Here is a 25,034-nt window from a genome sequence, read left to right as displayed (position 1 = left end):
TCTTAAAATAGTATGGATTTTTTCTGCAGCCTTCAGAAGAAAGTAGTCAGTGTGCATATGAGCCAGTGAATTGTTTTCCTCTGTAAAGGAATTCTTGGCTGAGGACAAGTTTATGTCCCTGGAGCAATTTATCTCCCTTTACCCTAACAGCAGATAGATAGGGGCCAGTCTCCTATCAGATTTCCTGGTTGTAGTTTAGCTTGTTTACAGCAACCTGCTCCAGCAGCGGCTCCTCCCTGGAGGCCATGGCACAGGCAACTGTAAGATGGCTCTGAGCAGAGCTAGGGCACATGCACGCCAAGTGCCCGCAGCCTCCCGGCGTTCCTTCAGCTCTCCTGGCTGCCCATGCCTGGCTGCACACAGGTCTGCAAACCGCCAGAGACGGTACCCTGCAGCCTCCACACTGCGTCTGGTCCTTGGCTGCATCCAGCCATGCCCTTGTTGTCTCGTTCCTTCTTGATAACTCCAAACACTTGGTCAGTTTTTCCCCAGAATGAACGCAGTGGCTGGAAGCTCTCCTCTTAGCCTTGTCCAGCTCATCCTTAGCAGAACTGAAGTCAGCCTTGACCATGGCATTGTCCTCATGGGAGAGCGTGGCCTTGGGAAGGGAGCAGTAACTCCTGGAGCAGCCCTGCTCCGGGACCCAGTTCCTCCACCACTGCGGGGCTGGCTCCATCCACAGGCAGTGAAACAGCCAGCACAGAAATCCCAGGTTGCATTTCATGCTTGGGAATATTTAAGGGTTTTCACTCTTTCCTGCAAGAAATGGAAAAAAAAAATCAAGAAGAGAACAAGCAGCTTAGGAAAGTCACGGTGAGGACGCCCTCACAGCTCCTGTTGGTGGACTGGCTGGGATAAAATAATTCCAGGCTGACGTCTCCAAGCCACGCTGGAACATGGCTGACGTTCTTCTAAGCATCCAGCCTGAAGTGCTGGGAGTCGTGATTTTTTTTGCCGTGAGTCGTGATTTTTTCCCAGAAGCAGTGAGAGCTGCCAAAAGGACAAACAGAAGTCTCAGCTTCAGAGTGGAAGAGCTGGAAGTCATAAAAAAGCTGCATGGGCTGGAGGTAGCGCAAGGCACCTGGATGCTCAGCTTGAAGCCTCCGAGGATCTGCATTGTTGTAGCACAATTCAGGAAAATCTGGAGTTTCCACATTCTAGCAGACCAAATTCAAGCATCTCCAGTCCCAGGTTTCAAAGACCTTTAGTTACGTCCATCAGCATGTGAGCTGAGAGGGAAACAATGAGCTAAAATACAGACACTAGCTTTTCCTACTTTGCTTCTGGTTCCCTGAGCTTTGGGGTGCTCGATTTTATTATTGTTTAACTTAGACACAGGACTAGCTGCGGGTTCCCTCCTGTGTCTTGGGATGTCAGCTTGAGAGGACACCAGCACTGACCTTTTTATTGTTACGTGTCCCTTCCTTAGCTGCAGATTGCTTCAGGGGGTGGCACTCTGGAATTTGACCCGTGAGCCCTGATAGTGGAAATAATGCCCTTCTTGCCAGAGCTGCAAGAGACCGAAAGAGTAACTTCGGGCAATTAGTTTAAGTTTGACTATAAATATTCCTCCTCATTCCTTGTGACACTGTTAACAGCTCTGCTGGCAAATCCCGATTCTCTGGCAATATTTAAGCTGCCTGTCAGTTGGCAGAGGCTTGGTGGTGCCTAGCGCGAGGGAACAGAATGAGACCCAGCTGAGCGCAGTAAGTTCCCGTTCGCCTTCTGCCTCGTGCCGGGGAGGTCTGGGTGCTGGGTGGCTCTGGGGTGGCTTCGGGGCTGACTCTCTTCCTGACGAGCGGTGGTGTCTTTAGAAGGTGGATAGAGCTGGAAAAGCTTTAAAAAATCCCATTACAGCGGCATTTAGAGTGGTAGAGTCCAGACGGTGCCTCGACACCCACGTGGGCTGCGTCTCCCTGGGACCATTGATAAAGGCTGGCTTCAGCGGCTGCATTTCTATGCCACGGATGTTCCTTCCTCACAATCTCTGGCGGGGAAAGCGCTGCCGCTTGTGCCAGGAACCGAGGGAGACCGAGCTGTGACCTGAATGCACAAAACAGGCAAAATTTCCACTGGGCCTGGGCAGGGTTAGAATTAGAAATCAGAGCAGCTGAGCTCACTGCATTCGCCCTGCAGCTCATCGCCGGGTCAGGGACCCTGCATGGCTTTAAACGGGACCCACAGACACACCTTGGTGCCGGGAATTCACCCGAGCATGTTCTGCATGTCCCTTTGTCACTGACGGGCAGGACAGATGCCCGCAGGGCTCTGCCCCGGTGCTGCACACCTTGCAGAGGAAAAGGCACAGAGGTGTCCGTGCGCCCTGTCCCATGCGAGACTGAGCGCAGGTAGCTCCTGGTGCTGGCTGCACTGCAGGTGTGCAGCACCTGGCCCTGCTACGGGAAGTGAAAAGAAATGGCAATATCAGAGCTGCAAAAGAGAAAGTGGGAGGTGTTAGAGGGGTTAGCAGCTTCCTGAGGCGGGCGCACCAAACTGTGTTTCTCTTTTCCAAGTTAGAGGTTAAGCATGCCAGTGAAAGCGCAGCGACAGCCAAGATACCTTGCCTCTTAAAGATGTAAGGCACCACTGACCGTCTGACAGTCCGTGCTCTGCCTCCTTGCAAGGCCAGTGCTCCCAGGGGATTCAGTGGGACCTGGGCGCTTTGCAGGGCACAGGGAGGGCTCTGTGGGGTCCTGTGGGTCCTGCTCTCAGCCCAGCACCGGCACCGCTCTCAGCTGACCACAGTGTGGCTCTGGACTGTCTTTGGGACGTGAGCTGTAGGATGCTGATGTCTCAGCATGCAACCTGCCGGCTGTGGACAGTGGGTGATGGGACTGCAGGACCTTGCCTGCCACCCCAAAACTGCTTCTTGCCCTTATTGCCATAAACGCACGAGCCCCAAGGTCCTCATCCATGCAGACTGCACTGGGGCCGAGTTTGCAGTGGCACAGGGCAGAACCTGGGCTTTTCAGTGCTGCCCAGCAGTGAAACTGCTCCATCTCCATCACCGGTGCACTGGCAACATTGCCTCAGTGCACGGGGACACCGGGTGAGTTTTGTGTATCTGTTCCCTTCACACACCTGGCAGGGAGTACACGGCAGTGCCACGATGCCAGGGGCATCCGGCCGGCTCTTCAGGCTACGGGCGAGTTAAGGGCAGCTCTCGGCTGCTGCTCAAAGCAGCAATTGCATGCATCAACAAAGAGGTGAGGCCAGAGGAGGTTGTGAAACCCAGGACCAAGGGATGGGGCGGATGCCTCTGTCCGTGCTCGCTGAGCGCTGCGCTCAGGGGAAGAACTTGTCCGGCCGCCCCTCTCGCCAGCCCCGGCCAGCAGCACCGCAGCACAGCACCCGCACAGCTCCCTCTGCGTGGCGGGCAGGGCAGGGCGCACCGCCTCCCTTTGCCCCACCTTTTCCAGCTTTATCGTGGGGGGAGCTTATAAGTGTCACCTTACGAGTGCAAGAGTGGCCAGAGGCGCTGGGCAGCTCTGCAGGCATGGGGAGGAGGAGGATGAGCAGGCGCCCGGTGTCCTGGTGGTGACGGTGCCGCAACCCAGGCCAGGGGTGCAGGGTCTGCCCTGCCCAGGGGACGTCTCCTCGGCTCAGCAGGGTAAGAGAAAGCAAATCCCGTATATCCTCATGGAAGGGCGAGCAGGGCGGGGGTGTGCTGGGCCACAGAGATCCTGCGTGACCACCAAAGGCCAGCACCAAGCCAGAGGCTCACTTTCTGTGCCACTGCTGGTGCTGCCATTCACATCCTGTTCTGCTTTCAAAGCAAGGTAGAGCCTGGATGAGAGGAGGAGGAGGAAAGGAAAAGGAATGACACTGATTCCCAATGAGCCTCCTTGCCTGAATTTTTCCTGTTCAGCTAGTTACTTCTCTGTAACGTGCCCATTTCTCTGCCGGGTAAAAACTCACCCACATTAATAGAGACCTGACCCTGGAACCATCTGGCACGTTGCAGACAAGAGGGATCAGTGAGTGGGGACAAGAGCCAGGCACAAGAGCCACCCCCGCAGCTCCGGCATCAGCAGCACCGCAGCTCCACAGCCCGGCCAGCACCAACCACCCCAGGAAGCAGCCGGCACCTCCCCGCTGCTGCCACCACCCCACATCCACCCCCAACCGCCCGACCCGTTTTTTAACAGATATATGCATCAGGACAAAGAAGTGCCCACCTGCACCAGAAGCCATGGAAACCACCAGCAGCACCCCAGTGTCCGTGACTCCCCAGTGGGATGTGTTTCCCCAGAAGACGCTGGACTCCATAGACATCGCGGTCCTCGTGCTGTACTTTGTGTTTGTCCTGGCTGTTGGGCTCTGGGTAAGCATATAACAGTTTTCGTATGTGCCCTGTTATACTGAAAAATATGGCTGTTTGGGCCTTGAATTATTCTAGTTTGGCTTGAATCAAGCCACACTTCACTGAATTCAACTGCACAAGTGGAAGGATGCAGTTTACAGGCCCTTACCCTCACTTCAGCCCGGGGAAGTGCCCTCACTGCGCTGCAGGAGGGCTCTTCAGCTCCAGTGTTTGCAAAGGTTTTGAGAACACTTGTAAGGAAGAGGTTGTGTAAGTACCAAGTATTACTACTAATAATGTTTTGTTTATCCGGGAAGGAATTGCTGTCCTATAAATCATCCGTGCTTGTCTGCAGTGAGGTTCTGACAGCAGATCCCATAAATTAAAAATAATCTTTATATACAATTAAGGCATCCTCCTGGCACGGCTTTTATAATAGCAGAAGCACAATCTGGCTGTCACAAGGCAGAGATGAATGGTTGCTGCCTTCACATGCGGTGCATAACTCCCGATACCGCATGAAAACCTCTGAAATCTCTGAACAACACGAGTCAGTGAGCAATGCTTGCAGTGCCTCGCATTTCTCCTGGCTGAGCCTGATAACTAGGGATGTCCGCAGCTCTTGTCCAAAATTATTGACTTCCTTGTGGATCTGGAGTGATGACAGGACACTGTCCCACCGGGGAAACGGCCACGTGCGCAGTGCTGTTCTGGGCAGCAGCTGAAATGATGATCCTTTGTTCTGCTTTTCTGCTTTCCCAGTCCATGTGGAAGACGCAGCGCAGCACTGTGAAAGGCTACTTTCTAGCCGGGGGACAGATGGTTTGGTGGCCTGTAAGTATATCTGTAATCATACTGCTAGCCCCTAAGTTACAGTGAGACTAAAAAGCAATTTTGTCCAAGCAGAATGTATTTCTCCACACAGAAAGGAAAAGGTAACTCCCACGGTTTGCAAAGACCCGGGTACAATTTGGTTGTTTTTCCATGTTCAAGGAAGAGGAGCTGCTGCAGGGCACCCGCCCCAGCCCCGGGCACCACGGCAGCCACCCCCCGGCTGGCCAAGCCCGTCTGCTTCCTCGTGCCTTGTCTGGAGATCTCTGGCAGTAACGGGGTGGTCCCTGCTGCGGCCGCAGCTCCGTGTTGCTCTCTGCTAGGTGGGGAGCTTCATTTGGGCTGGCCTGGTGAGGCAGTAGGTGCTAATACAGGAACCTGGAGGCCCGACATTCCTGGTGTGCCCTCCACCTTCTGCCCTGATCCTCCATGAGACTGGACACCCGTTTGGGAGCAGGATGCCCCGAAATTTGCCCCCAAGTGAGCGACACATTGCAAGTGGCGAAAGGAGCTGGAGAAAGGTGCCAGAGCCACTGAGCATGCAGGCGAAAGAAGGAGGCAGAGGGTGAAAAGGATTCATGTCCCACAGCAGGGTGTGCGGGAACAGCATCACCGCCCAGCCTGTGCGCTGGGACACGGAGCTGCCCCGCTCCCGGCCCCGTGCACCACCAGGCCCAGCTGAGGGCACCGCGCCTGACCTCCCGCATCTCTCTCCAGGTGGGCGCATCCCTGTTTGCTAGCAATGTTGGGAGCGGGCACTTCATCGGCCTGGCTGGGTCAGGAGCTGCCTCAGGAATTGCTGCAACAGCCTACGAGTGGAACGTGAGTGTGGCACGGCACAGCACAGCACGGCATGGTATTGCATGGCACAGCACGGCACAGCACGGCACAGCAGCCCTCCAGCTGCCTCTGTGCTATAAGGGCAGGTCCCCAGGAAGCCTGAGCCCCAAGGAACTGCCACACAAGGGCAGAGCAGCTCCCAAGGCTCAGAGTCCTGCTGCAGGAGCTCAGAGTCACCTCCAGCTGCTGGGGGCCTGAGGCCCGTGAGAAGTCCCCAAGTCCCCAGGGTGTGCGTGCTCCCTACACTTCATCACAGCCTTGACCAGCATCCGTGAACTTCCTTTCCATTTGTTTTGCAGGGGATGTTTTGTGTTTTGGTGCTGGCCTGGCTATTCCTTCCAATTTATATAGCGGCAGGAGTAAGTAAATGGGAAGTTGTGTCCATCAATGACTTTGTGGGATTCACACCAGCTGCTTGGCTCCTGGGCTTGGCCATTCCCTGCTGCAGCTGCGTTGCTCCTGACAGCAGCGAGGCAGCTGCAGAGCACCCGATGCCCCTGGGGCCCGGTGTGTGAGGGGCCGAGGGCCGGGCAGGAGCTGCTGCCTGCGCACAGTGCTCGGGCTGCCGGCAGTAAGGGAGAGCTGCGACATCTCCCAGGGAGCTGGGGGGTCCCGTATCTCACTCCCTGTTTCTCCCGCACAGGTCACTACTATGCCAGAGTACCTGCAGAAGCGCTTTGGAGGCAAAAGAATTCAGATGTTCCTGGCGATTCTCTACTTGTTCATCTATATCTTCACCAAAATATCAGTAAGTAGGAAGAAAATGAAAGGAGGCTGAGTTCAACTCACTTTGGAAAGGTCTTCAGCAAGACCGAGAGAGGCAGTGACTGCCCCTTCCCTGTAGTATCAGAGATGGGAGTATTTTCAAAATACCTCAGGTAGTCTACAGTTGTTTCAAGAAGCTACGCGAAAAGAATTACAGCTTTTGTCCCAGGAGGGATTTGAATGCTTGCTACAGTAAGGGGGAAACTGCATGTCAATGTCCTGAGCAGTAATCCACTGAAAAGTTAACCTGATGGATGCACTTGTTAGATTTTGTGCGTCTGGCTTGCTTGCCCAGTTTCCCTTTGCATGTTCATTTCCTGCAAAGACACCAAACACTGCTTTGTGCAGGATGAATAAGAATGTAGGAGTCGGTATGCATTCAGGTGAAAAGAGTTCAGTGACTTATTGCTCCTGTTTGATGTAGTGCCTTGAATGAATAACTGAATCAACCCTTGCGCAACACCTCGCAAGCTGTTTATTAACTGGGCAGCAGTGCGCGAACTGGTGAAAGCAGAGAGTCCCTGCCCGTGTTTCTCCTGTGCAGGCAGGGCCCGGGGGGGCCGAGCTGTCTGGCACATGCTGCCTGCGGCCCTGGGGGGTGATGCATCGCGGGGTTCCTGTGGGCACCCAGGGGCCAGGCTCGGCTGCTCCTTTAGAAAAAAACGCCCCTTCGGTGCATCTCTCTGATGACATGATGCCTGATAGAGAAAAGGGACTGCTCAGATGCTTTTATACATCTGTCACTCTATGGTCTGCGGTTTGCCTGTCCTAAAAGGCAGCGTTTCCATGTAGCTGCGGAGCAAGGTGGCTGCTGGGCCCACCGCACCCCGAGGACACTGCCCTCACCCACGGGCTGGGCCCTGCCAGCAACGAGGAAGTCACTGCACAGCCCAGGGTGCTGGGGCTGGTGGCAGGCGCTGGGGCACCGGGGAGAGCTCAGCACCTGGGGGCTCCGGTTCCTGCCCCCTCCTGCCCCCTCGCTGCCTCCTCCGCAGCGGGAAGGGGTCAGCTCAGCCCACCCGGGCACCTGCATGCAGGAGCTGTGTGCAGGCTCCTCCTGGGGTAGCTCCCACTGCGTCCCCCCACAACAAACAGTGATCCTAAACTCATCCTAACACGAGACGGAGCCTGGTCCCACGCACAGGAGCTGGGGCTGCAGAGGGATGTGCAAAGAAGGGGAAAGAGGCAGCTGAGTCGGCCGAGCGCTCCCGCTCCCTGGCTCGGGCAGCCTAGAGGGGCTCGGTAACACCATCAGCAGCTGCACTGACCGCTTTGTTCCCTAGGTTGATATGTACGCTGGGGCCCTCTTCATTCAGCAAGCCTTGCACTGGGACCTCTACATTGCTGTTGTGGGCCTGCTGGCAATCACCGCTGTCTACACTGTTGCAGGTACGTGGCTGAGTTTCAGATCCTAATGCCAACGTTTCGCAGCACCACGGATCCTGCTTAGTGAGCTGGGTGCGTTCATGCAATGCACAGAGCATCCTGACGCTCATGGTAGGAGTCCCGCACTTCCCATACTGTCTGGCTTTGCCGTGAGTATGGAGAACAGCAAAACGAGCAATCGGTAACTCACCTGTTAAAAGAGAATTATGAGGTCAGAGTAAATGAACACCCCTTGCAAGGCCATGCCAGACATGGATGTACATCAGGTTCTCCTTACGGGGAAGTTATGCTCATGGTATTTGCCCAGTACAGTTTCTCCTCTGGGCTTTTTGGAGGTATGAGGGACTAACATAACAGCAAGCTGTGCAATGCGGAAAACACTGTCAGTCTCGGGTGCCCTTTTGGGGCTTAAGAGTGGCCAAATGGAACAAAGCCACGCACGGAGTAAGCAGCAAATCCCAAACAAATAAAGGTTGCTCCTTTCTCACTGCTCACCCCGTGACGTTGCTCGTAATGATCCCCCCCACGCCTGCTTTTCTTCCTCCTCCTTATTCAGCTTGGGCTTTGTCTTGGAGCTTTTCCACGTATTTCCCGTAGAAGTACTTATACTGGACTTTGGCTTTTTAGTGCCAAAATGGTGATTCATTACGATTCAAAACATGAGAAGTTTCAGCCAAAGTGCCGTGCAGAGGAAGGGCTGACCTGCCCACCGCGGGCAAAGCGCCCGGCAGCAGGTGACAGCGCGCCCGGCAGGGCTCCGGGGTTGCCCTGCTCTCAAAACGCTGCCGAGGCGCGAGGGGTCCGGCCCAGAGCAGCTCCCGCTTCCCACCGCTTGCTGCTTCTCTCTTCTCTCAGGTGGCCTGGCCGCGGTGATATACACAGACGCGCTGCAAACCCTCATCATGCTGATCGGCGCCGTCACTCTCATGGTCTTCAGTGAGTGTTACCCTGGGGCCATGTTGATAAAACTGCGACAGAATCTTTAACAAATGGCACAGACACGCTGGGTCATTACAGCTGATTACTTAATTGATGTTCTGAGAACTGCTTCCTATGTATTTTCCTGCTGAAATATAAACTTACACAAATAATCTTACAGTAGTTCTTTACGTGGTAAAAGTGTACAAGTACTCCATGAAAAATACCTAAAGAAGTATGTTCTAAGGTAGTCTAAGAGATGAGCAAGCATCTTCTCTAGCCAGCAGGTTTACAGCGTGATGCTGTCCCCAGCCCAGTGTTAAAGTCACTAGCTTCTGACTTTAAAGAAGACCTGTGGAGGATCACCCTCAGCAAGCTGTAGAGTACAGAGCATGGAAGATGGTAATTGCTTCTTGTGACTTGTTTTAGGCTTTGTTGAAGTTGGCGGTCTCGAAGGCTTGCAGACAAAATACTTTGATGCCATTCCCAGCACCCGCAAGGAAAACAGCAGCTGCGGCTTGCCAAGGGAAGACGCTTTTCACATTTTCCGGGACCCTGTTAACTCCGACCTTCCCTGGCCGGGGGTTTTGGTGGGAATGACCATCCCATCCCTCTGGTACTGGTGTACAGATCAGGTGGGTTACTGCTTATTCCTTTGGCTGGTTTCATGAACATGTTCTCGGTTGTTTAAATCTGGTTACAAACCTAAGGTTTGCAGCATAGCCTGGACTGTTTATTTCTTAGGGGAATGCAGTAAAAGCTGATGCTTTCAATCCTCAACCTGCAAAACCTGACATGGACAACTAAGCTTTGTGAATAACTTTAATGTAAAAAGGGGGGAAATGTGTGTGTGGAGGGTGTTAATCTGTCTGTAGAGGTTTTTTTGAACTTCAGCCTTTTACTTCTCTCAGCCTTGCAGGGGTCTGACCGCCGTCACCCCTAGTGACAACATCAGAGCCAGCAGGAGTGGAGCCCTGGGCAACCTTCTGATGTTTCTGCAGCGTTCTTTTAACTCGTTTTGTTCATTTCAGGCTCTGTCTTACCCTGAGAGGAGTGCTGCTGAGCAGCAGACCAAACGCATTTCTTAATTTTTAGGTCATCGTTCAGAGGTCCCTTGCTGCTAAAAACCTCTCTCACGCCAAGGGAGGCTCCCTGATGACCTCCTACTTGAAAATTTTGCCCCTCTTTATGATGGTAATGCCGGGCATGATCAGCCGGGTTCTCTTCCCAGGTAAGTGCTGCAGGAGAGATCTGTTCCCTCTGCCAGTAACTGATGATGGTGACTGCTCTGTGGAGCTGCTTCTCACTCCCCCTTGCTTATTTCAGATCTGGTGGCTTGTGCAGACCCGGAAATTTGTCGAAAAATCTGTGGCAACCCATCTGGCTGTTCTGATATCGCTTACCCTAAGCTGGTCATAGAACTTCTGCCTGTAGGTGAGGAGCCCGGTAGCTGTGCTGGCACCGGTGGGCTGGGCACCAGCCGAAAGGCATCTGTGAGAAAAGTCCAGAGAGGAAAATGCCCTGCGACTATAATTTCAGTGGAGGTTACATTGGGCTTGATGAAACAGCAGCAAGGGACAGCATGCAACAAGAGAGATGGGTGATAGTCCAGTGTCTAGAGGTCTACTTCTTACAAATTCAGATAAGAGATAAATAGATGTTTAACAACGAGAATCAACTGCTAAAGCCTCCCTGCCACTAGCCATTTTACAATTGGGGCTAAAAATACTTTTAAAAGTCTGTTGTAGTTCAAAGAACTCAAGGTCATCCTGCAGCTGAGGTTATTCAGGAGTCCTCAGGGGGCGACACTTCTGTTTCCAGGACTCCGGGGCCTGATGATGTCAGTGATGATAGCAGCGCTTATGTCCTCCTTGACTTCCATCTTCAATAGTGCCAGCACCATTTTCACCATGGACCTCTGGAAACAATTCCGGCCTCGTTGTTCCGAATGGGAACTCATGATCGTTGGCAGGTACGGGGCACCAGGGCATGCGTGTTCTGTCAGACCCTGAGCCTTCAAGAGACCTTTTTGCACAGTTTGCACCCTGCTGCCCCTCTGGAGATTTAGTATCTCCAGTATCAATTTCTCTACTTCAAACTGGGAAAAAACAAAGAATATGACCCCTGTATTTCAGACCATTTTTAATTACAGCCACTTCATTACAGCATTGTTAGAGATGGGGGGAAGGAGCTTGCTCAGGTCAAACCAAACTACAGGAGCAAACCAAGATGCCATAGCACAAAGACATGCAGAGACATGAATCAAGCAGCTGGAGAGGGTGTCTGGGGAAGCCTGGGCAGGGCGGGTGCAAGGGATCCACTACAGGTGAGGATGGGCCGAGAGCCCCCTTCTGCACAGGGGTGCTGGGGGTCAACAGCAGAGGCCTGGTGGTTACAGATCTCAGCAGGAGCCCTGCAAGCTGAGCAAGTGGAAAAGAACAATCTGGGCTACCAATAATGACATCTTCTTCTTGCACAGGGTCTTTGTGCTGCTGCTCATTGTGATCTCCATCCTGTGGATCCCACTGGTCCAGGCTGGCCAGGGCGGGCAGCTCTTCATTTACATCCAGTCCATCAGCTCCTACCTGCAGCCCCCTGTGGCGATGGTGTTTATACTGGGTTGCTTCTGGAAAAGAGCGAATGAAAAGGTAACAACTCCCCTGTGCTCAGTGCAGTCACCTCTGTGGCCTGACAGAGGCTCAGAGCACAGCCCCAGGCTGCAGTCCGGCCTCCTCCTCTAGTGCATAGCAGAACAAAGGCACCCAGACCTCTGCAGAGCCATCAGCCTGGGGCAGGAAGCAGTAATTCCTGCTGGTTTTCAAAGGCTCCACTGGCATTTCAGAAGTAGTGAGATGACTGTGTCACTTGGTTGCAGGGTGTTAGGGCCTCAGTAGCCATTTATTAGATGCACTCCTATGATCTGCATCAGGGGTCCTGGGAACTTAAGGAGCCGAATGGCAGCAGGAATCCAAAGCCTCCAGCTCCTCTGCAAAGATTGGTGCTGGGTACAGGGCAAAGCCTTCCCAAACTGGCTTTTGCTTAGGTGGAGAACAGTTGTAAGCACCCACAGTTAAGGCAACCATTAGGATGTGAATATTTCCCTTCAGAGTATTTTGGCATAAGACATTATACCTCCCCTCCATACCAAAATGCATGACCCACTCGTCCCCACGCAGCAGAATTACCAGGCTCCAGCACACCTAGACGAACAGCAGGAGCAGAAAAGGGAGGCGAGGGAAGCCTGCCAAAAAACCTGCAAGGAGAAAGCCTGGCCAGCTTATAGCCTGCAAGCACGGGTATAGCCCTGGGTCCTGGGCGGATTCATGCTTCTTGCTCCAGTAAAGAATATCCCTCACTTCCTAGGGCGCGTTCTGGGGCCTGGTGATTGGGTTGCTGCTGGGCGTCATCCGACTGGTGCTGGACTTCGTCTACCCGGAGCCCCAGTGCGGGGAGCGGGATCTCAGGCCGGGCGTGGTGAGGTACATGCACTACCTCTACTTCTCCATGGTCCTGGCTGCCATCTCCACGCTCACCGTGCTGGTCGTGAGCATGCTCACAGAACCCCCCTCGGAAGAAATGGTGCGTCAACCCCTCAGATTTCTTTCATTATTCTTAAATGGTTTCCAGAATGCCCCGAGTTACTTCCATGGGAATAAGGTGGAGATAAATAATCTGGAAATGGAAGTTTCCATTCATTCTATGTCTGTGAAAACACTCGCAATAACTTGTAACAGCAATCCCTACTTTGCTCCAGCACTCTGCTGCCTTGTCATTTAAGGTTTTGGTCCCGTAAATCCAGAGTCCCACCCTGGAAACTGGTCAACAGTAGGTGTTAAAGAGCTGTTCTTAAATTCAAACGTGTGTTTAATCCATGACAAATTAGCTTTTTCCCTCTATTTTCCAAGAAATTCCAGCTTCTGGGTCATCTTTATCAACTCTCTTACTAATTTAGTGAGGAACCATTTTTACTCGCAGAAAAGAGAAATCAAGGGCAGAGAGCACACTTCCTCTGGAACAGGTTTGTGCCAGTTTGACTATTTTTAATAGATATACTGAGGCTACAGAAAAACATAAATAGCAGAAAGGAGGACTAGAAGGGACCTTCAGAAATCATACAGCCAATGCATCCTCTTGCTTCAAGACAGAACTAACCCGATACATTTCTGAAAAATCTCTGGCAAACTTACTCTCAAAGTCCCCAGAGAGGGAGAATGCCCAGGGAGTGCATGATCAGTTCGAGAGCTTACCTGCCCTTCTCAGTAAAGGTTTTTCCTCATCTCCAACCTGAATCTTTCTAGCTTCCATGTTGTGCTCATCCTTTCCTGTCTGCCCTGTCATTGATACTGAGAAAATTCCTCTTTAATGAATCTTTTACATATTTGAAGAAAATTGTCGTGTCTCTCATCTGTCTTGGCTTCTCTAAACAACCCCAGTTCTTTGAATCGTTCCTCACTGGCTGCAGTTTCCATTCTTTTGCTCCCTTCGCTGGCCTGCTCTCAATCTGCACCCAGTGATGGTCCCATGCAGAAATGTCTCCTGTTCAGTAACAAAAAGTGAAGAATGTGATCCTTCAGAGAGCTATCACGTTCCAGACAAAACTAAAACCAGCATGCCAATGGTAGCCATCGCTTCTGTCACTAGCAGCTGAGCACTTAGCTGTTCACCTGCTCCAGCAGAGCAGGAGAACAGATTTTGACCCTTTAAAGTATTCTCTCTCCAGGCTGCTGTGCTGCTAAGGTAGTCCTTTTAACAACCATGAAAGCAGTTTTCTTTAACACCACTCTTCATGCCATCAGATAAGTCGGCTTACCTGGTTCACACGCGGGGATCTACCAGTCAAGAAAGACCTAGCAGTCAGCACTTCTCCTGATGCTGCAAAAGGAGCGTGTGAAGCTGAGCGTCCCGCTCTCCAGATTGATATAAGCATTGCCTCTGAAAATAGTTCAAATGATAATAAATGTAAGTGCTCCAACACCACATTCAGTAATATCCACAATTAAAAACCCTACGCGTTATGTAAAGGCTCTGAAGACAAGAAAATTTAAAACTACTTCCTCTGGATTTTTGTATCTTCGGGGTATGCTAAAAGGTTTTTACCTGACAGTTTTACCTGAGCAAACATTTAGTTTTAGTTTCTTTTCCATCTCTTGATGGCATTACATATGCTTGAAATCAAGAAGGAGCTGGATGGGATACAGGAAGCCATGCCCACTGTCCTGCACTAAAGATTAGCGCTATTTGCACCTGCTGCAAGGAGAACTGATTGAAAAAGGGGAGGGTGGAGGAAAACCACAATTATTTTCATGAAATTCCATTTCTGTTTTTCAGTGATGTTTTCTGATCGACTCTAGCAGCAGGGAGAACCCAGAGCCCTGGGCGGAGTTCTTGACAGATCAGTGAAGGAGGATTTACATTTTTTAAAACTTGTACTTGTCGGTATTAGGTACAAACATGCATAGCAACTCATTCTGCACTTTCCAGCAATGATTATCATCACTTGTTATTGCCAGGCTTGGGACACTGTTTGTGCAGCTCTGCAGCTTTTGCTGTGTATTCCTCTGATCTATAAAAAGCTATTGAAAAGATCAATTAGTTAATGAGTAAGTTAAATGCTGGGAAATCTCACTTTTGTTGTGTATGAGCACAATCTTCCTGGCATTTTGTCACGTATGTCCTAATCGACAACAAAGCTGGGAGAAATCATTTTGCACACGTGTATTGTGGAGTAACCCTAAACGGACTAGAGCATGCACGTGCAGAAGGAAGCTGATGGGCACCAAGCAGTTACAGCCGAGCTTTCAGGTGTGCTCTCCTGTTACGGTTTCCTAGAATGCTGGGAGCAGCAGAACTTGAGCTCAGACCTCCTGGGAAGAATGAAATTGATCCTGCAGCCCCAAACAGATGTTCCTTGAAGGGTTCCCCACACCTCAGTGTAGCTAGTGTATTCAGTTAAAGAGCGAGGATGCATTTTTGCATCACACCCTTTGTACAGGACCATACTGATACATCCCTGGGATTTGGTTTGTAAGTGAGATTTATACTTCGCTATTTACTGGCTTTGTAGGCACGACTGACACCAAAAGGAATTCGAAGCTGATGAAGACCTTTCTGTGGCTCTGCGGGATGGAGCGCAGACCGGAAAACTCTGAGAACGTGGCGCCAATTAAACCCGAGCTTCCCATGGCTTCCCTGGAGGAGAAACCGCTGGTGAAACACATCCTGAACATCAACTTGATAATAAGCGTGTGTGCTGGGATCTTCCTCTGGGCCTACTTCGCATAGCAGTCAGCCATTTGGTTCCAGACGAGATCAACTAATTTTAATTGGTGTAAACAATGATAATAATTAGCGGAGGGTTAATGTAATCCATAATGCTTTCTAAATCTTATTTAAGAAGACAGACCCTCCTCCCTAACAGCTTATTTCTCGCAAGGAGCCCGGCCATGGAAGGTGCTGAGCACTCGGCACCATCCCAGCCAGACCCGAACCAGACCCCTGTCGAGCCCGAAGAGCTCCGGCAGGCAGCTGGGCGGGAGCTGCGGTTATTTCAAGTATTTAATGACGCTCTGTGTGGTAAAGCACTACCTGGAATTCGGGAAATCTGGATTCTGCTCCTCTTTGTGCCTCCGCGACCGCCTTTGCCGCACGCGCTTTGCCCTCGGCGTCCTCAGCCCGCGGCTCGGGGGGGGTCGCAGCGCCCGCCCCCCCCCCCCCAGCCCCGCTCCCGGCCCCGAGGGGGCGCCCACGGGGGGGGCACCGACACGGGTGGGCGCTGCGCGGGGCCGGCGGCTGCGGGGTGCCGCTGCCGGGACGGGCTGGGCGCGAGCGGGCGCCGTTCAACCGCGGGGCCGGGAGAACGACCGCGCCCCCAGGAGCGGCCTCAACCCGGAGGGGGGAAGGCGGCCGGGCGGTGCCGGGCCTCGGCCTCGGCCTGCTGCTCGTGAGCTGCGCCGGCCGGGCCTGCGGCTGCTGAGACCGTCGTTACGGGGAGCGAGCTGCTCCCGGCCGGGACCGGGGGGGGGGGGGGGGGGCGCGGGGCAGGGGGGCCGGGCCCAGCACGGGCCCAGAACCGGCCCCGACGGCCGCTGAGGGGCCCCGGCCCCAGCCCTGAGGCGCGGCCACGGCGGCGGCCCAGCGGGACTCGGCGGAGCCCGCGGCCCCGGAGCGGCAGAACCTCCTGGCGCTGCGGCGGCTGCGGCGGCACGGCGAGGAGCAGGTGGGGGCGGGGCCGGGCGGGGCGGGGCGGGAGGGACCACGCCCTGCTCTGACCACGCCCCATCCCGCCCCACCCTGGCCACGCCCTGCCCCCGCCCTGCCCTGCCCTTGCCCTGACCCCGCCCTGCCCCACCCCTGCCCCACCCCGACCCCGCCCTGCCCATGCCCTGCCCTGACCCCACGCCTCTCAGCACAGGCCCGGCTCCCCCTGCACCGGCTGCTGGTGACGGCGCGGCTGGGCGAGGCGGCGGCGGAGGAGGTGGCAGGTGCGTGGTGGGGACCTGGGTGCGCGGCAAGTGCTGCCTCCCCCCTCTCGTTTCTTCCTCTTCGCTCGGGACGTGCCCCAGGGCACGGTACTGCTGTACGGTGCAGCAGAACTGCTGCAGAGTTGGAGCAAATACCGTGTGCTAAAGCTCTTTGTGCTGCACGTGCACAGAGTGACACAATGGGCAGCATGGAGCAGGGATTTGTACAGGCCCTGTCATAGCACATGAAATAAGAAAGCACCATTTTTGTTAGAGCATATAGAGAGAATTATCACTTAGGAATCCTTCCTAAGGAAATAAGACAGGACAATTAGAAACCCTGAGGGAGAGCAAGACTTTATTTTTGCAGTATGATACAGTTTTTACAAACAACTTACAAGCATGACGTTCTCAGCCATCTTAAAGTAGATGTTTTTTTTCTGGTGAGTGAGATACATTAAGACAGGTACTTAAAATTGCATCAGTTTGTGCCAATGCCAAGCACAGGCAAGAATCCAACTCTGCCTACAAAACTACTGAAGTGCTCCACATTTGAGGCCTTCAGGTGGTGCATCTAGAGCAGCCAACATGTAACTTCATCTGTCGAGTAAACAAATGCTGATAGAAATTGGAGGCTTCAGCTGCACTAAATGGTACAGGATTTGGTGCGGTTTTAGGAGCTAACATGAATTGTGTCACTGCATATGTGAAGAAGGGAATCCCGTGTTAACGATACTTTAACATTCCTTCTGAATACTAAAAGCGTAATTTGTAAAGCTGTTGTCTGTGGCAGCAGAGAGTACACAGAACAGAACAAACAGCACATGCTGCTGGAACTATCACTATAAGCAGTTTGACAAACTGCCGGTTTTTCTTTTGAAACAAGGTTATCACAGAAGATTGTTTGAATATGCCTCAAAACACAACTCAAGAGAACCAGTCTCAGGTCTGCTACTTCTCTGTTCCAGCTATGTTCTTCATGTAGTGGAGGTGAGTTAAAGAAATTCCTGGTGGGATCCAACTTCAGTTCATCTTTGTACAAACTTGGCTTCCAAAATCCAGCAACTACAGATGCGTAACCACCTCTTCCTCCATACATTGGCCTAACGTAAGAACTAAGACCTGAATAATGGTGTGGTGGTTTCCGAAGCTTACCTCTGAAACTTGCTCCACCTCATACTTCTGATAACTGCCCCAGAACAGTAATTTGACAGAAAGAGATGACACGTTCCATCAAATGTAATAAGAATGTGCTTTGTTTGCAATGTCTGGGACTAAAAGAGAAAGCTCATTTACAGGAGGGGAAGCTGATAAGTTATTTTTGTGTTCACAAATTATTTTGTAATATGCAATTCCATAAAAACTCTACCCATTCCTCGGCAGTCTTGCAGCAGCACAATACATCTTATCATCCGAGATCTTGCTTCTCTCCAAGATCAAGGTCCCAGGTAAGCGGTGCCCATTAGCTTCTCCAAAAGAAAATGGTAACAGAAGTGGTAGAATGCTCCCTTTAAGGTTAAACTGAACATTAGCTATGGTTACACACCCTTTTTAGTAACCATTTGTGTACCTGCAGAGTACAGTACCACCATCCCACTCCTGCATTTGTTTACTAAATCCCTACTGCTCTTCTGCTCATTTTTTACCCTCCCATCCAACCAGTCCACTTGAGACCCTTGCCCAGTTGTTAGGGTGCAACTGGAAACAGCTTCTGCTGGAGGGTCTGCAAGGTGGACGGCCCGGGGTGGGAGGGTTGCTGCACGCCCCAGGCATACAGTGCTCTAGCATAGCATTAGGCCTGCAGATGCCATGTTGTCACATGGTTTATGAAACTTGAATGTGTTGTGATATAAAATCCTTGCTGCTCTAAGGATGGATTTCACTCTTTCCGCTCAGTGCTTTACTTCAGGACATTAAAGTTGCAGTGGTAGCACATAACATCCCCACCAGACTGTTCCCAGACTGGTATGTGACAGTGGTGACATCTCCTGTGACACAACCACAAGAAACAACAGAGTCACAGCCTGCAGAAGGGACAGTCACAGAGTGCCTTAATCTCCTGTTCAGAGTGGCAGCCTGCACACCAAAACCTGCTGAGGTAAGCTCAAGATACTCGAGCTGTAAGAAACTTCCCCGGTTGCCCCCCCACAGCAATGGCAGCAACCTGCCATCCCCTGTGCCGCCTGCCCTGACACACGATGATTATTCCCAAGGACGACAGCGAGGACGCGACCGACAGTCCACACACTCTTGCACCCAAGCTGCTGATCCCGGCAGAGACAATTAGCCGTTTGTGCAGAGCCGGAGAATGTGCAAGCCCAGGAGACTTCCTGAGAATGTATCTAAGTCCTTTACAACTTGCCCTGGATTCAGGTACGCTGCACACAGTTTTAGGGATGAGCATCCCATTTAGTCACATGGCTGCAGTTCTGCCTCATGCCACTGAACTTGGAGGTAGAAGAGCTTGTTACGGGGCTGGAGCGGTGACCCGCTACCAGCAGGCGCCTTCCCTCCCAAGGCGCACCTGAGCAGAGGGCAGGGGGCAGCCAGGCTCTTTCTGATGCGGCATCAAGGACAGCGCAGCCAAAACGCGCGGGGTTTGTCACCGAGAGCCACGCGTCCCCTGGGGAACGCAGCTAACTTCAGTAGTTACGGGAGCGTTACCCCCGGGGTCTGATTTCCTCTTCTGCCCCACCTCCCGTTCTCAGAAACGGTATGGCCCGTTCCCTCCCGCTTCTCTGCATGAGCCAGGCTGTGCCCAGCGCTTCTCCTGCCATTCCCCAGGGATCCACGTGTTACGGAACAGGCACGTTCAGTCCCAGGCCACGTCTTCTGCAGCCCGTGAAAGAAAGAGCACGCGGAGCAGGCAGCGCCCCGCTAGCTGCGGAGCCCCGGGGAGGAGCACACGGCCTCCAGGGCAGAACTCTGCTTCTGACGGAGCGCGAACCACGGGTGCTCCGTGTGCACGCCAATAAACAGGCCTCAGGCTGACAATGGACGGTCTCTTGAGTGGGTCATGGCTGATTTGTGGCAGCGATGCCATCCCTGGGTGCAGGTCCACATCTTGCAGGCAGCCCCAGGCCAGGCTGAGGGTGCCACTGCCCTGTGGCCGGGCAAACCTGGCTGGTGGCTGCCAGGGCCCTGCCGCAGCCCCAGCTCCACATCCAGGTGAGCTCTGGCCAGCAGCACCCCGCGGGCACGGAGCCCACCGCACATGGGGCTGGTGGTGGCCGCAGGCAGAGCTCTGGGATGGGCCCAGCAGCAGCTGCTCCCTCCTGGCACCACACCCCCTGAACAGGCGCTGGCTTCACACAGCGCCGCCCAACAGTCACCTTTGCACCCCCGGCACCCTCCTGAGCCCCGTCATATGCAAGCTCACGACCTGAGGCTTGTCCCAAGATCTTTAGGGGATGTTCATGTGGCAAGATCAGCTGCAGCTCTAAGCGTTCAGCTTCATCCCAGCTCAAGATGCCACAGTCCATGGAAGAGGTGCTCTCATTTCTCCAGGCTGCTGCTGCTGGCTGCACCGTCTTTTAAAACCTTCAGCTCACGGGTGCCCTGGCAAATCAGAGCCTGTGCCAGGCGATGCACCTCCAGAAGTGGCACACCCAGAAAGAGATGCTGTGGGACTGCACAGCACTATCCAAACACAGCGTTCTCACAACTCCTACCCTGCTGACAGGTGGGGCTTTACGCACTGCGCCTTCGGTATCAAGGCCATCTCTTTCTTTTCAGCTGAAACATATGGTTTCAGTACCAAAATATTTATTTTCAAATGTTCCCTAGTGAATTCACCATTAGACCCAGGTCTTCCTCAATAATTTCAAAAAAAAAAAAAAAAAAAACACCTCAGTGCTTTCAGCTGTTGCCCCATGTTTCCCCCAAAATCTTTAATATTCACCTCCTCTTCTGCTCAAGTCCAGCTCTTCTTCCTCAGCCTCTTCTCAGGGAGTTCAGCTTTTGCCCCAAGCTTCCGCCCAAAGGTTAAAAGCACAACTCAGAGTCAGTGATTTCAGCTGTTGCCCTATTTTTCCCCAAAAAAAGCTTTATTATTCAGCTCCTCTTCAGCTCAGGTCCAGCTCTTCTTCCTCAGCTCTTTCCCAAGATTTCACCTTTTGCTCCCCCATTTCCTCTCTTGCATGTGGAGTCTTAGCTCCCACCCAAGAATTTCAGCTCTTGCCCATGTCACCAGAAAAATTAAAAAACAAACACAACTCATAGTGATTTCAGCTGTTCCCCAATTTTTCCCCCAAAAAGCTTTATTATTCAGCTCCTCTTCAGCTCAGGACCAGCTCTTCTCGCTCAGCCTCTTCCCAGGGAGTTCAGCTCTTCCCCACGTTCCCCCCCAAATGTTTAAAAAGAAACTCAGAGTCAGTGATTTCAGCTGTTGACCCATTTTTCCCAAAAAAACTTTATTATTCAGCTCCTCTTCAGCTCAGGGCCAGCTCTTCTTCCTCAGCTCTTTCCCATGATTTCACCTTTTGCTCCCCCAATTCCCCTCTTGACTGTGGAGTCTTAGCTCCCACCCAAGAATTTCAGCTCTTGCCCATTTCCCCAGAAAAATTAAGAAAAACAAACACAACTCATAGTCAGTGATTTCAGCTGTTGCCCCATGTTTCCCCAAAAAGCTTTATTATTCAGCTCCTCTTCAGCTCAGGACCAGCTCTTCTCTCTCAGCCTCTTCCCGGGGAGTTCAGCTTTTGCCCCAAGTTTCTACCCAAAGGTTTAAAAACACAACTCAGAGTCAGTGATTTCAGCTGTTGCCCCATTTTTCCCCCCAAAAAAGCTTTATTATTCAGCTCCTCTTCTGCTCAGGGCCAGCTCTTCTTCCTCAGCTCTTTCCCAAGATTTCACCTTTTGCTCCCCCATTTCCTCTCTTGCATGTGGAGTCTTAGCTCCCACCCAAGAATTTCAGCTCTTGCCCATGTCGCCAGAAAAATTAAAAAACAAACACAACTCATAGTGATTTCAGCTTTTGCCCCATGTTTCCCCAAAAAGCTTTATTATTCAGCTCCTCTTCAGCTCAGGACCAGCTCTTCTCTCTCAGCCTCTTCCCGGGGAGTTCAGCTTTTGCCCCAAGTTTCTACCCAAAGGTTTAAAAACACAACTCAGAGTCAGTGATTTCAGCTGTTGCCCCATGTTTCCCCAAAAAAGCTTTATTATTCAGCTCCTCTTCAGCTCAGGTCCAGCTCTTCTTTCTCAGCTCTTTCCCATGATTTCACCTTTTGCTCCCCCATTTCCTCTCTTGCATGTGGAGTCTTAGCTCCCACCCAAGAATTTCAGCTCTTGCCCATGTCGCCAGAAAAATTAAAAAACAAACACAACTCATAGTGATTTCAGCTGTTCCCCAATTTTTCCCCCAAAAAAAGCTTAATTATTCAGCTCCTCTTCAGCTCAGGACCAGCTCTTCTCGCTCAGCCTCTTCCCAGGGAGTTCAGCTCTTCCCCACGTTCCCCCCCAAATGTTTAAAAAGAAACTCAGAGTCAGTGATTTCAGCTGTTGCCCCATTTTTCCCCAAAAAGCTTTATTATTCAGCTCCTCTTCAGCTCAGGAACAGCCCTTCTCTCAGCCTCCTCCCAGGGAGTTCAGCTCTTCCCCACATTCCCCCCAAAAGGTTTAAAAAGAAACTCAGAGTCAGTGATTTCAGCTTTTGCCCCATTTTTCCCCAAAAAAGCTTTATTATTCAGCTCCTCTTCAGCTCAGGTCCAGCTCTTTTTCTCAGCTCTTTCCCAAGATTTCACCTTTTGCTCCCCCATTTCCCCTATTGAATGTGGAGTCTTAGCTCCCACCCAAGAATTTCAGCTCTTGCCCATTTCCCCAAAAAAAATAAAAAAAACCAAAACCAACTCATAGTCAGACTGTTACTGATATTCTCATTAAATGCCCGCCGCCGCGCCCCGCCCGGCCGCCGCCCGGCTGCCCACCGCCGCACCCCCCCGGCCGCCGCCCGGCCGCCGCGCCCCGCCCGGCCCGGCCGCCCGCCGCCGCGCCCCGCCCGGCCGCCACGCCCCGCCCGGCCGCCCGCCGCCGCGCCCCGCCCGGCCGCCACGCCCCGCCCGGCCGCCCGCCGCCGCGCCCCGCCCGGCCGCCCGCCGCCGCGCCCCGCCCGGCCGCCCGCCGCCGCGCCCCGCCCGGCCGCCCGCCGCCGCGCCCCGCCCGGCCGCCCGCCGCCGCGCCCCGCCCGGCCGCCCGCCGCCCGGCCGCACCCCGGCCCACCCCATTCCTTTAGGTACCCAAGAACCCGTTCCTCTTGCCCACCCTCTCGTCACCCTCAGCTCACCCCATTCTGCTGACACCTCCCCTATTTTCATCCGTCACCGTCGTCGTCGTCTTCACACTGTGACAGCTGCTCCGCCACGTGCTCTATTTGACACCCTCGGCCCCGCCCCGCGGTAGGTGACAGCCAATCCCTGACCTCAGCAGCTACAGCTGGAACCAATCCCGTCCCGCCTTGCTCCGTCCAATCCCTGCCTCGGCCCTCTCAGGCCGGGCCCGCCTCCCACCCCGCCTTGTCCCGCCCCGCCCAATCACTGCCTACAGCAACTCCCTGCCCACCCAATCCGGTCTCGCTCGGCCTCGCTCTGCCCAATCCCGGCCCTGACTCTGTCAGTTCGGCCCCGCCCCCTCGCCTTTCGCGTCCGTGGCGCCGCAGCGCTGCCGCCCGCCCGGCAGCGTCCGCCGGGGACTGTCCCGGGACCGCGGCCCCGCCGTGCTCGCTCCTGGCGCGGCGGGAAGTTGTCAAGGGCCCGCTCCCTCCCCCAACAGCCCCGCAGAGGCCGTGTTCGGTGTCCGGGCAAGGCGCGGAGGGAAACGGGCCGGACGCCGCGGGAGGGGGCGAGACGGGACGGTACGGGAGGGACGGGACGGGACCGGGCTCCCCGTGCCTCCGCCGGGCTGCGTCTCCAGGACGCTGGTGGCGGGGGGGGTCCCCGGGCGGCCGGGCCGCAGCGAGCCCTGACGGGGAGGGCAGGGTCGGGAGGCGGCTCCGGCCTGACAGGGCGGGCACCGGGGTCGGGCGGACCAGGGCCGGCGGGCCGGGACACGGTGGGGAGCGGCACGGGCGGGGCGGGGCGGGGCGAGTCCATCCTGACAGGGCCGGGACGGCGATTCGGTGGGGCGGAGCCGCGCCTGACAATGGGCGGGTCCGTCCTGACAGGGCCAGCACGGGGATTGGACGGGGCGGTGCCGCGCCTGAAAAGGGGCGGGTCCGTCCTGACAGGGCTCGGACGATGATTGGGCGGAGCGGAGAAGCGCCTGAAAAGGGGCGGGTCCATCCTGACAGGGACAGCACGGGGATTGGACGGGGCGGTGCCGCGCCTGAAAAGGGGCGGGTCCATCCTGACAGGGCTCGGATGATGATTGGGCGGAGCGGAGAAGCGCCTGAAAAGGGGCGGGTCCATCCTGACAGGGCTCGGACGATGATTGGGCGGAGCGGAGAAGCGCCTGAAAAGGGGCGGGTCCATCCTGACAGGGCCAGCACGGGGATTGGACGGGGCGGGGCGGGGGGGCGGTTCCTGCTTGACAGGAGCAGGACGAGGATTGGGCGGGGCGGGGCCGCGCGCGACGAGGGGCGGGGTCTGGCCCGGGCCGGGCGCAGCCGCCGAGCGCCGGGAGCGGCCCCGAGCCGCGGGTCCGGTCGCAGCGCGCCGGGGTGGGCCCGGGACAGCCGGGCTGTGCGGAACGGCCCCGGTTTCCGCCCCGCAGCGCGCCACAGCCGCACCGCCTTCCGAGCAGGCCTGCGGGCACGGGCACCCGGCGGGGCAGCGCGGCAGCGTTACAAAACCGCCCCGCCAGGGCCCCGCCGGGTTGCTCCGTGCCCGCCCTGTGGCCGACCGGAGCCCCGGGAGCGCCACGCGCGGGTCGCGCTGCCCGCGGGGCTCTGCTGCTGCTGCTGCTGCGCCCCCGGAGGCCCCGAGGCTGCGGCCCCCCCGCGTGACGGCAGGAGCCCTGCGGCCCCTGGGGAGCGCTGAGCTGCGGGGCTGGGCCGGTAACCGGGCTGAAACCGATCGGGGGGCAGCGCGGGGCTCAGGGGCTCGGAACGCTCGTTGGGGGCTGGAGCGGTGACCCGCTACCAGCAGGCGCCTTCCCTCCCAAGGCGCACCTGAGCAGAGGGCAGGGGGCAGCCAGGCTCTTTCTGATGCGGCATCAAGGACAGCGCAGCCAAAACGCGCGGGGTTTGTCACCGAGAGCCACGCGTCCCCTGGGGAACGCAGCTAACTTCATTAGTTACGGGAGCGTTACCCCCGGGGTCTGATTTCCTCTTCTGCCCCACCTCCCGTTCTCAGAAACAGTACGGCCCGTTCCCTCCCGCTTCTCTGCACGATCCAGGCTGTGCCCAGCGCTTCTCCTGCCATTCCCCAGGGATCCACGTGTTACGGAACAGGCACGTTCAGTCCCAGGCCACGTCTTCTGCAGCCCGTGAAAGAAAGAGCACGCGGAGCAGGCAGCGCCCCGCTAGCTGCGGAGCCCCGGGGAGGAGCACACGGCCTCCAGGGCAGAACTCTGCTTCTGACGGAGCGCGAACCACGGGT

At 54.7% G+C, this 25,034-nt stretch overlaps 2 protein-coding genes and 1 long non-coding RNA gene across 10 annotated transcripts; 2 read left to right on the top strand and 1 right to left on the bottom strand.

Annotated features, from left to right (window-relative positions):
* The first annotated feature begins 182 nt into the window (after positions 1-182).
* On the top strand, positions 183-15,643 carry SLC5A11 (solute carrier family 5 member 11). 4 transcript variants are annotated; one of them, XM_083799645.1, is made up of 16 exons: positions 183-1,706; positions 4,149-4,324; positions 5,066-5,137; positions 5,852-5,956; positions 6,274-6,333; positions 6,618-6,722; positions 8,023-8,128; positions 8,981-9,061; positions 9,473-9,678; positions 10,139-10,274; positions 10,370-10,477; positions 10,865-11,015; positions 11,523-11,691; positions 12,407-12,622; positions 13,840-14,002; positions 14,372-15,247. In XM_083799645.1, the coding sequence occupies exons 2-16, from the start codon at positions 4,193-4,195 to the stop codon at positions 14,392-14,394; spliced, it is 1,833 nt and encodes a 610-aa protein (XP_083655771.1). In that variant the 5' UTR covers positions 183-1,706; positions 4,149-4,192; the 3' UTR covers positions 14,395-15,247. The 4 variants fall into 4 exon arrangements, with proteins under 4 accessions (XP_083655771.1, XP_083655769.1, XP_083655772.1 ...); XM_083799643.1 differs by having other exon boundaries at positions 185-1,706; positions 15,108-15,643; XM_083799644.1 differs by lacking the exon at positions 183-1,706 and adding an exon at positions 3,078-3,610 and having other exon boundaries at positions 15,108-15,643.
* LOC310881852 lies at positions 11,532-15,759 on the bottom strand. 2 transcript variants are annotated; one of them, XR_014572637.1, is made up of 3 exons: positions 15,629-15,759; positions 13,854-13,975; positions 11,532-11,669 (listed from the first exon to the last, which is right to left on the bottom strand). It is a non-coding gene; the product is annotated as an uncharacterized lncRNA (long non-coding RNA). The 2 variants fall into 2 exon arrangements; XR_014572638.1 differs by lacking the exon at positions 11,532-11,669 and adding an exon at positions 12,819-13,579.
* On the top strand, positions 15,415-24,928 carry TEX47 (testis expressed 47; the record flags this gene model as incomplete). 4 transcript variants are annotated; one of them, XM_083799656.1, is made up of 7 exons in its annotated part: positions 15,415-15,616; positions 16,450-16,524; positions 17,390-17,493; positions 17,887-17,951; positions 18,400-18,601; positions 18,717-18,876; positions 24,789-24,928. In XM_083799656.1, the coding sequence occupies 7 exons, from the start codon at positions 15,415-15,417 to the stop codon at positions 24,923-24,925; spliced, it is 945 nt and encodes a 314-aa protein (XP_083655782.1). In that variant the 3' UTR covers positions 24,926-24,928. The 4 variants fall into 4 exon arrangements, with proteins under 4 accessions (XP_083655782.1, XP_083655781.1, XP_083655780.1 ...); XM_083799655.1 differs by lacking the exon at positions 24,789-24,928 and adding an exon at positions 19,288-21,827; XM_083799654.1 differs by lacking the exon at positions 24,789-24,928 and adding an exon at positions 19,255-21,827.
* Positions 24,929-25,034: the final 106 nt, after the last annotated feature.

The sequence above is a fragment of the Anser anser genome (genome assembly GCF_964211835.1).
Source record: "Anser anser genome assembly, chromosome: 15".
Taxonomy (NCBI): Eukaryota; Metazoa; Chordata; class Aves; order Anseriformes; family Anatidae; genus Anser; species Anser anser.
This window is presented reverse-complemented; position numbering and strand designations above follow the sequence as displayed.